We start from the raw sequence: 11,592 nt of genomic DNA, 5'->3' as shown, positions 1-11,592 counted from the left end.
CTTCTGATCTCTCAAACAGGTTTTTCAGGCACTTTCATATTGTTCGTTACTGATGCCAAAATATTAAATATATTGTGGATAGTAGGGCTGCGAATCTTTGGGTGTCCCACGATTCGATTCAATATCGATTCTTGGGGTCACGATTCGATTCTAAATCGATTTTTTTCGATTCAACGCGATTCTCGATTCAAAAACGATATTTTTCCGATTCAAAACGATTCTCTATTCATTCAATACATAGGATTTCAGCAGGATCTACCCCAGTCTGCTGACATGCAAGCAGAGTAGTAGATTTTTGTAAAAAGCTTTTATAATTGTAAAGGACAATGTTTTATCAACTTATTGCAATAATGTAAATTTGTTTGAACTATTAAATGAACCAAAAATATGACTTATTTTATCTTTGTGAAAATATTGGACACAGTGTGTTGTCAAGCTTATGAGATGGGATGCACGTGTAAGCCACTGTTACACTATTGTTCTTTTTATTTTTTTATATAAATGTCTAATGATAATATCAATGAGGGATTTTTAATCACTGCTATGTTAAAATTCTTACTAATATTGATACTGTTGTTGATAATATTCATTTTTGTTTCACTACTTTTGGATTGTTCTGTGTCGTGTTTGTGTCTCCTCTCAATTGCTCTGTTTATAGCAGTTCTGAGTGTTGCTGGGTCGGGTTTGGTTTTGGAATTGGATTGGATTGTTATGGTATATTGCTGTGTATTGTTTTGTTGGATTGATTAATTAAAAACATTTTAAAAAAATAAATAAATAAATAAAATTAAAATTAAAATCGATTATGGAAAAATGAGAATCGATACTGAACCGTACAACGTGAGAATCGCGATTTGAATTCGAATCAATATTTTCCCACACCCCTAGTGGATAGCCTATATGAAATTTATATACGAAATTGAGGTATTTTATTTTATTTTTTTCTTAGACCTTAACTAATATAACTAACACCATGTTCACTCGAACGTCACTGAAACTTGTATTTCAAGCCTGTTTTTGATTTTTTTAAACCCCCAAAATAGCTTTGTGTCACCAGACGTAAGGTTGTCCCTTCAAAAATAACATTAGTAGGCAGACTTATTACATGACGTGTTGACGCGAACAAACGACGTCTGAAATTCAGTAAACGGCAAATAAAAGGCAAATTGGGTTTCCTGGCAAACAAAATTGAGGGGGAAATTAAAGACTGATCTGCAATTTTATTGGTCACATGCAGGTCAGCGAACGCGGAAGTGAAGCGTTAACCGTATGTTGACACCATGATCGGCGATCTGTTGTTATTCGGGTAATATAATTGTTTCACTGACAATGTAGACAAGGTTAACACATGTGTATGCATTCTGTGTGCGTGTCGTTACATTTCAATGTACATAGACAGCAAACTATTGCGCTAAAACGATATGCTAACTATGTAGCTCCGTGCTAATGCCAACTCACCAGCTACTTAAACGTACTCGACACCGTGGAATAACGTCTTTATCTTTTCCAGAACTTTATTGATAAATGCGGGAGCGGTGCTGAATTTCAAGCTGTGAGTACAATAGATGTATAAATCTGTCATCATATGCATTCATAGACCAGATTGCAAAAATATTTCTCATTGTGAGTTGAACTGTTTTTACAGCAAAAGAAAAGAATCCCATGGATTTGGCGATGAGTCCAGGTCTGCAACTACAGGTGTGAAGAAGTATATAAGAAGGAGAATTTTGTGTTTAACGCCGGGAAAAAATATGATATTTATTTGTGTATTTACTGTAGGTGACAACATAAGAGAGTTCCTCCTCAGCCTGCGATACTTTCGCATCTTCATTGCACTGTGGAACATCTTCATCATGTTCTGCATGATTCTGTGAGTAAAACGGTATTTCTAAATGTGTAGAAATATGTTCACTTCTAAACACGGGTCGTTTTTTTGACAAATCAAACTTCCTGGTACATGGTTGCTGCGAGGCTCGTTGAAGAAGAAAGACATACTTTCATGTAGGGTTGGGCGATATGGCTTTTTTTAAATATCTCGATATTTTTAGGCCATATCGGGATACACGATATATACAGGTATCTCGATATTTTTGCCTTAGCCTTGAATGAACACTTGATGCATATAATCACAGCAGTATGATGATTCTATGTGTCTACATTAAAACATTCTTGTTTATACTGCATTAATATATGCTTATTTTAAACTTTCATGCAGAGGGAAATCACAACTAAGTCAATTTAGCAAAACTGTATTTATTAAGCAATTATTAAGCAGTGGCACAAACATTCATGTCATTTCAAAACAGAAAGTGCAAGATTGTCAGAGACATTTTAAAACAAGCTATTAGTGCACTTTTGTGCATGATGTCACTAAGATGACATATCAAAACAACACTAAATTAAAGTGCACTTTTTGTACAGAACGCCACTACAATAGTTTAAAACAAATAAAGTGCACTTTTGTGCATGATGTCACACAAGATATTTCAATAAGTGTCAAATAAAAATGAGCTGCATAATAGGAAATCAAATAGTGTATGTCCTTCGCATGTGGTAGGTTCCTGCGGACGTTATCTCCTTCTGCTGTTGACTATTTTTTTCACACGATGTTGATGTGGAAATGTTTGCCTCGGCATTTTGATGGTGTGGCACCGAACGGAGATGTTGACATGCGGAGTAAGCACTCTTCATTCTCTAGCAGGTGACTTTTCAAATGATAAATGATAAATGGGTTATACTTGTATAGCGCTTTTCTACCTTCAAGGTACTCAAAGCGCTTTGACAGTATTACCACATTCACACACACATTCACACACTGATGGCGGGAGCTGCCATGCCAGCAGCCATCAGGAGCAAGGGGTAAAGTGTCTTGCCCAAGGACACAACGGACGTGAGTAGGATGGTAGAAGGTGGGGATTGAACCCCAGTAACCAGCAACACTCCGATTGCTGGTACGGCCACTCTACCAACTTCGCCACGCCGTCCCTGATGATGCTACATATGATGCTACATATTAGCAGTAATGCTACTTTTTGTAGCAACACTTTTGCCCCACACTTGACAAATTACGGTTGTCTGTATGACATATTCCCACTTGAAGCCAAACCAACGCCAGATGATGGACCCTCTGTCGTTTTTCTTGGGAATTAATTCTTCCTTCATTTGTCACCAGATTCGCACCTTCTTTCTCTCGTATTACCACTCGCACGGCTCCGCTAGCATCACAGCTAGCGTTACCCATGCTGCTACCTCTATGCTCCGCGAGGGCGTGTACGTATGTGACGTTTGACGTGACAGTATGTGACGTGTGTAAGAAGTTGCGCTTGCTGTCTGTGAGAAGGAGACACAAGGAGTGGGAATAGTCTGTAGTGTAATGCCAGCAGCTAAAAGCAACTGCGTGAGAACGTATACTCGAATATCACGATATAGTCATTTTCTATATCGCACAGAGACAAACCCGCGATATATCGAGTATATCGATATATCGCCCAGCCCTACTTTCATGTCAGTCTTCGAAAATGCCCTATATAGGTTGAAATACGTCACGTGGCTTTTGAACAAAAGTAAACGAAGTGGTGGGCCATCAATCAATCAATCAATCAATCAATCAATCAATCAATCAATCAAAATGTATTTATATAGCCCTAAATCACGAGTGTCTCAAAGGGCCGCACAAGCCATAACGACATCCTCGGCTCAGATCTCACATCAGGGCAGAAAAAACTCAACCCAATGGGATTACAATGAGAAACTCTGGAGGGGACCGGTGCAATGAACGTCGAGTGGATCTAGTTAATAGTGTGAGAGTCCAGTCCATAGTGGGGCCAGCCGGAGATCGTCTTGGGCGCAGACAAGTCAGCAGCGCAGAGACGTCCTCAACTGATGCACAGATGAGTGGTCCATCCCGGGTCCCGACTTTGAACAGCTAGCGCGTCATCTGGGGTCACCTAATCCGTGCCCAGCCTCTCCACGAAGGAGAGGGGGGCAGAGCAGAAAAGAGACGGCAGATCAACTGGTCTAAAAGGGGGGGTCTATTTCAAGGCTGGAGTATACAAATGAGTTTTAAGATGGGACTTAAATGGTTCTACTGAGGTAGCATCTCTAACTGTTACCGGGAGGGCATTCCATAGTACTGGAGCCCGAATAGAAAACGCTCTATAGCCCGCAGACTTTTTTTGGGCTCTGGGAATCACTAATAAGCCGGAGTTCTTTGAACGCAGATTTCTTGCCGGGACATATGGTTCAATACAATCGACAAGACAGGATGGAGCTAGACCGTTTAGTATTTTATACGTAAGTAGTAAAACCTTGAAGTCTCATCTTAAGTGCACAGGAAGCCAGTGCAAGTGAGCTAGTATAGGCGTAATATGATCAAACTTTCTTGTTCTTGTCAAAAGTCTAGCAGCCGCATTTTGTACCAGCTGTAATCTTTTAATGCTAGACATAGTTGCTAGACCGAAAATAATACGTTACAGTAATCGAGAAGAGACGTAACAAACGCATGAATAATGATCTCAGCGTCGCTGGTGGACAAAATGGAATGGCTATAGTGCAAACTATCTGAGTTGGAAGGGGCCTAGATCTTACCTTTTAAAAAAAGCAGATACGAGCAAAAACATCTACAAACCCCGTTTCCATATGAATTGGGAAATTGTGTTAGATGTAAATATAAACAGAATACAATGATTTGCAAATCATTTTCAACCCATATTCAGTTGAATATGCTACAAAGACAACATATTTGATTTTCAAACTGATAAACATTTTTTTTTTTTGCAAATAATCATTAACTTTAGAATTTGATGCCAGCAACACGTGACAAAGAAGTTGGGAAAGGTGGCAATAAATACTGATAAAGTTGAGAAATGCTCATCAAACACTTATTTGGAACATCCCACAGGTGTGCAGGCTAATTGGGAACACTTGGGTGCCATGATTGGGTATCAAAACAGCTTCCCAAAAAATGCTCAGTCTTTCACAAGAAAGGATGGGGCGAGGTACACCCCTTTGTCCACAACTGCGTGAGCAAATAGTCAAACAGTTTAAGAACAACGTTTCTCAAAGTGCAATTGCAAGAAATTTAGGGATTTCAACATCTACGGTCCATAATATCATCAAAAGGTTCAGAGAATCTGGAGAAATCACTCCACGTAAGCGGCATGGCCGGAAACCAACATTGAATGACCGTGACCTTCGATCCCTCAGACGGCACTGTATCAAAAACCGACATCAATCTCTAAAGGATATCACCACATGCGCTCAGGAACACTTCAGAAAAACACTGTCACTAAATACAGTTGGTCGCTACATCTGTAAGTGCAAGTTAAAGCTCTACTATGCAAAGCGAAAGCCATTTATCAACAACATCCAGAAACGCCGCCGGCTTCTCTGGGCCCGAGATCATCTAAGATGGAATCATGCAAAGTGGAAAAGTGTTCTGTGGTCTGACGAGTCCACATTACAAATTGTTTTTGGAAATATTGGACATCGTGTCATCCGGACCAAAGGGGAAGCGAACCATCCAGACTGTTATCGACACAAAGTTCAAAAGCCAGCATTAGTGCCCAAGACATGGGTAACTTACACATCTGTGAAGGCACCATTAATGCTGAAAGGTACATACAGGTTTTGGAACAACATATGCTGCCATCTAAGCGTCGTCTTTTTCATGCTTATTTCAGCAAGACAATGCCAAGCCACATTCAGCACGTGTTACAACAGCATGGCTTTGTAAAAAAAGAGTACGGGTACTTACCTGGCCCGCCTGCAGTCCAGACCTGTCTCCCATCGAAAATGTGTGGCGCATGAAGCGTAAAATACGACAGCGGAGACCCCGGACTGAAGCTCTACATAAAACAAGAATGGGAAAGAATTCCACTTTCAAAGCTTCAACAATTAATTTCCTCAGTTCCCAATCGTTTATTGAGTGTTGTTAAAAGAAAAGGTGATGTAACACAGTGGTGAACATGCCCTTTCCCAACTACTTTGGCACGTGTTGCAGCCATGAAATTCTAAGTAAATTATTATTTGCAAAAAAATAAAATAAAGTTTATGAGTTTGAACATCAAATATCTTGTCTTTGTAGTGCATTCAACTGAATACGGGTTGAAAAGGATTTGCAAATCATTGTATTCCGTTTATATTTACATCTAACACAATTTCCCAACTCATATGGAAACGGGGTTTGTAACTATACTATGGAATAGAGCCCTATACTTAACTAAAAAAAGATTTGTTGATTGCTATCAAGGATTATCCATCATTCTACCCGCGAAACACGTGTTGCCTTTTTGTTGCAAGTGCGTTATTTTCCCCGTTTTCATCAAAATATAATTATAGATGTCAACATTGTGTATGGGTTGAAAGCTTCATTTATTGATTGCTACCTTTGGTAAAACTTAACTCTTTTTTTTAGTAGGGATGTGCATTTCTACCTTAAATGGCGATCCAATATAAATCTAGATACATAAATTACGATACGATTAACTAGTAATACATTTTAAAACATTACGATTCAACGCGATATGATTAGATGCACATGGAATCTTTGCATGGTGAAACAATGTTTTAATGTATCATGTATCAGCTCAAAACAATGTCATTGAGTTATTTTTTTTTACACAGGCAAAACAAGCGGTTCCTGTATTAATTATGAACAAAGATAACTAACTATTTCAGTGCATTGCAATCCATATATTTTTGGAGAAGCTACCATGTTTTTACTGTTGTTTGCTCTGGTAGCAACAATTAAATACAGAGAAAAGCAAGCAGCATCAAGCAGATGTGTTATAACACCACAGTAGACCAGGGCAAGACACAATTAAGTGCCACAAAGCAAACAGCAGCTTTATTGTAGAAGCTCAAATAGTTTTCTAAGGGCAATTCTTTACCTTTAGCACAATGAACAGTGTAACAGATACTGCGATTACCTCACAGAGTTGTGGCCAAGTTGGGGCTGGAAGTCTTTCAAATCGGTGCACTTGCCTTGCGAGTTGGTAGCTCTGGTGGCATTAGCATCACTAGCTCCCACATCGTCGGTTTTCGTGTCTCCATGCCGTAACAACAGGTGGCCGATTAGATTAGTTGCGCAGCCGCTACTTTATCACGACTTTTCAAACTTTACAAATGGCAATATTTTTACCCGACTGACCATTCTATTTATAAAAATCCAAATTTTTACCACACTTTTGATTTAAAATTCAGAGGTGCATTGTGTAAAACTTTTTCGTCTGCCATGCAGCTCTGTTGTTGTCAGTCGCAAACTAGAGCGTTACTCTGGTATTACGTCATCACAGAAGTCTCGCAAGATTAGACCGGCCATTTTTTGTAGCAGAGCTCCAATCAACTGATTCATGACTTTCCAGCGGGACAACAACCTATTCATCCTAGATATCGATCGATCCAGAAGCACGCCAAAAGATGAATTCATATCTCTAAAGTTAAAATCGGTTTTCGATTCGTACCGATTAATTTTTACACCCCTACCTTTTAGGTGTGGTCACATTTGGTTTCTTTTATTTAGACTTGCCGAGTTGGTGGTTTACAAAAAACTTGTAGCAAAAATGTATTTTGGACTCAGAAACAAGATAAAATACAAATAAGATCAAGATAATGCTATAATGGGAAACATTTAAACTAAATCAATCAAACATTTAACAAAGTGATCGCTAAAACTCGTGCATTCTTCGGCTCTGCTCCCTTGGTCTGGAGAGCGTGCCACGTTTCTCATCGTCGTTTCAAAAAATCTTGCACTGTTTCGCCCTAAACAGCCTAAAACAACGCAGGCAAAGGGCATATTTCTGCAAGAAAGGCAAAATCCCGCTTAGAACGCGATGACAACAGACTAGAGATGTCCGATAATGACTTGTTTGCCGATATCCGATATTCCGATATTGTCCAACTCTTAATTACCGATTCCGATATCAACTGATACCGATATATACAGTCGTGGAATCAACACATTAATATGCCTAATTTTGTTGTGATGCCCCGCTGGATGCATTAAACAATGTAACAAGGTTTTCCAAAATAAATCAACTCAAGTTATGGAAAAAAAATGCCAACATGGCACTGCCATATTTATTATTGAAGTCACAAAGTGTATTATTTTTTTTTAACATGCCTCAAAACAGCAGCTTGGAATTTGGGACTTTCTCTCCCTGAGAGAGCATGAGGAGGTTGAGGTGGGCGGGGTTGAGGTGGGGGGGTGTATATTGTAGCGTCCCGGAAGAGTTAGTGCTGCAAGGGGTTCTGGGTATTTGTTCTGTTGTGTTTATGTTGTGTTACGGTGCGGATGTTATCCCAAAATGTGTTTGTCATTCTTGTTTGATGTGGGTTCAGGGTGTGGCGCATATTTGTAACAGTGTTAAAGTTGTTTATACGGCCACCCTCAGTGTGACCTGTATGGCTGTTGACCAAGTATGCGGGGCATTCACTTGTGTGTGTGAAAAGCCGTAGATATTACGTGATTGAGCCGTCACGCAGTGCCTTTAAGGTTTATTGGCGCTCCGTACTTCTCCCTAAGTCCGTGTACCACTCCGTACAGCTGCGTTTTAAAAAGTAATACATTTTACTTTTTGAAACCGATACCGATCATTTCCGATATTACATTTTAAAGCATTTATCGGCCGATAATATCGGCAGTCCGATATTATCGGACATCTCTACAACAGACGCTTGCTGGCCCACCTCTTCGAGTATCACATAGTTTTATTGAGCCGGACAATGCGTCAGGTGAAGAATATAAGACCAGAAAACGTTGCTTGATTTGTCGCTAGTCACTTTTTTGAAACAGACATCTAGAGGGGTCTGAAACCTCGATAAATATAACAGAAAAAGTCACTTAATTTTTCAACACTGGCCCCCTCCTGCTACATTCTCTTATACTCTGGCAGGCTAAGTGCATATGAGGATTGTTCATATCAGAATCAGAGTTTTAAATTGCCATCCATCCTCTGCACGGAGACTTAGTGATAAACAGTCCCATTACGATGTGTTTTTGAGCAAGGGCAAACCGGTAGCGCCAAATCTATTTGAGGCGACCAAAATGTATTTGTTGCAAGCCGAAACAAATTGATGAAATGTATGTGAGTAAAAAGTGATAAAATGTATCTTCAAATGTTGTTTCGTGTCAATGGTATATTCCTAAAATAAAAATATTTCACTGTGGATATGAACCAAGTAGAAATTTACTGTACATGACCTATGTTTTTATTTGTGTAACAATAGTTAATAATCATGAGCTCTGTATAATTACTTGTCATTGAATAAATTGTATTTTTCAATGTTAACTTTGGTGACTTGACACTTGGAGATATAATATGAACCTATTGTAAAAGTATTCATCTGACTAAATTCTGTTCAATATTTTCAGGTTGTTTGGATCATGAGCTTCATTGACTGTAGCTGGGCTACCACCAGACGGTTGATTTTTCAAGATTGCTGCTCAAAATCTCCTGTTATGTCTTTTTTTAAATGTGTAATTGTACTGTGTTTTCTTTACTGCCTACTCACCTCTGTCCCCACAAAAATGTAAAGACTTATTTATGTGTTTTAATCCTTTGGATTAAGACAGCAAATGTTCAGTTTCCTGTAGTAACATTATTTTTAATCTACATTTGAAAGACTTCCTTTACGTCCAGATAATATATATTGAATAGGTTTTGGTGGGAAGTTTGTGTAAATGTTGCTCCACAATCACTTTTATAACACGTTTTTTGAGTCTGTAAGATTCTGGAGGCGTTTCTGGATTGCAAATTAAACCACACCCCACCCAAAACTATCATAAATTCCATCCATCCATCGATTTTCTACCGCTTATCCCTTTTGGAGTCGCGAGGGGTGCTGGAGCCTATATCTTCTAAAATGTACATTGTTTAAATATATATCTTGAAATTGTCACCGCTATTTTTTTCCAGACGCGAAAATAAATTTGATTGTCATTATATAGATTCTATTTCTACAACAATAGGTACACCTGCACATTCACTGATTGATTCAGACTGTATAAAAAAAGCTGCTTTTATTTGCATTTTTGTCATTGCATGATTCAAAAAATTATACTTTATCCAAACTTTTTTGTTTCCTAATAACCTGAAGCAGACAGGGGAGCTCCGCCTGCTCTGGCTGAGAGCTTTACTTGATCTTTAATTAAGTACATCCTCCTCACTACGGTGTCACGACGTAGCCAGATTGCAAAACCCTTTGAGCAGAGGAATTCAAAATTGCGTGCAAGCTCAAACCAACAATGCTTTGGCATTGTTTATCACAAGTATCCAACATTGTAACATAAGTCAGAAAAGGCTAAATTCATCATATGTCCCCTTTAAAGTAAAGTTGATCATTTATCACGTTATATCCGTCAATCTAGCTTTTCTTTCCATCTATGGTAAACAATCTCTCATTCATCATTTGCAATCAGCAGTGATTTTCTTTTGTCTTTCTTTCTTTTTTTTGTACAAAACATCAGTTTAGTCTAAGGTTGATAGATCAAGTACTGACATACATGGGATTTTCCACTTGTCCTGTAAGTAAATGTTCATGACAATTACAATTGTTTCTTATCCAGAAAAATGTTCTCAATATACAGTAAATATGGCTGTGCTGTGAAGGTGTCATCATTCTACTATAACAAAGATTTACAAGTACGTTTTCTTAAATGTCGTATGAAGCACATTTTTTAAAGCATATTCTACAATTTTGTGTCGTAAGTTCTGCATTTTCAAGCATAGCAATGGCTAAACAAAGTAAACATGTGAATACTACAGTATTATTGATCACTAGAGGAGACCAAACCAATCAGAGCACACTGTTCAGTATCATAACCACTGATTGGCTCATCCTCAGTCACAATTAATTGTGTAATGCAGTGGTTCTCAAACTTTTTTCACCAAGTACCACTGTAATAACCAACAATAAAATCAAGTAGCATAGTAGACCTAAGTATTAATTAAAAACAAAGTAGAGGTTTTATTTAACAAGTATACAGTATTTTATGTTATGGTTGGAACACAGTTTGAAGTAACACTGTGCTTAAACAAAGGAAAATATAACACTAGTTAAATAATGAATTACATTGCGTCACAATTAAGTGATTCTTTGGTGTATCACGGTTTGAAAATCCTGCAATATTGGATTAAAAGCGTGAAAAGGTGACTAAATAATGGTATTTCATGTCTAGAGCGCTCTCATAATGTTAAAAACATATTTAGAAGGTAGTAAACAGTTAAGCTTAGTTTTATAGCTATGAAAATATTAGATTTATAGTGCTCTGCGGGAACTCATTTATCGCGGTGATAAACAAGGTATGACTGTACATACTATTACTAATACGTCACAAGTGTCTGAGTGAAAAGGGAAACAATCAAAAGCTGTTTAATACTTTACATTACAAGTGGATGTACCAGAATCACATATAAGTCATGCAATTTAACACATTTCTGCATATGAAAGCAACATTACTATTACCTATTAAATGTATTTTATTTACAGCAGATGCCGTTTCAATTGGTATTGAATTTTTTTTTATTTTATAAACCTTTATTTATAATATGCAACATTACAGAAACAGTACAAAACAGCGCCAGGGGATTG

The 11,592-nt window shown here is 38.1% G+C and overlaps 1 protein-coding gene across 1 annotated transcript; it reads left to right on the top strand.

Annotated features, from left to right (window-relative positions):
- Positions 1-1,114: 1,114 nt before the first annotated feature.
- On the top strand, positions 1,115-10,597 carry smim7 (small integral membrane protein 7). Its single transcript, XM_061975887.2, has 5 exons — positions 1,115-1,306; positions 1,511-1,552; positions 1,646-1,698; positions 1,780-1,870; positions 9,374-10,597. Exons 1-5 carry the CDS (start codon positions 1,281-1,283, stop codon positions 9,387-9,389), a joined length of 228 nt encoding a protein of 75 aa, XP_061831871.1. The 5' UTR covers positions 1,115-1,280; the 3' UTR covers positions 9,390-10,597.
- The last annotated feature ends 995 nt before the right edge of the window (positions 10,598-11,592 follow it).

The sequence above is a fragment of the Nerophis lumbriciformis genome, linkage group LG14 (assembly GCF_033978685.3).
Source record: "Nerophis lumbriciformis linkage group LG14, RoL_Nlum_v2.1, whole genome shotgun sequence".
Taxonomy (NCBI): Eukaryota; Metazoa; Chordata; class Actinopteri; order Syngnathiformes; family Syngnathidae; genus Nerophis; species Nerophis lumbriciformis.
Note: the sequence above shows the minus strand (reverse complement) of the source record. Positions and strands in the feature narration are given on the sequence as shown.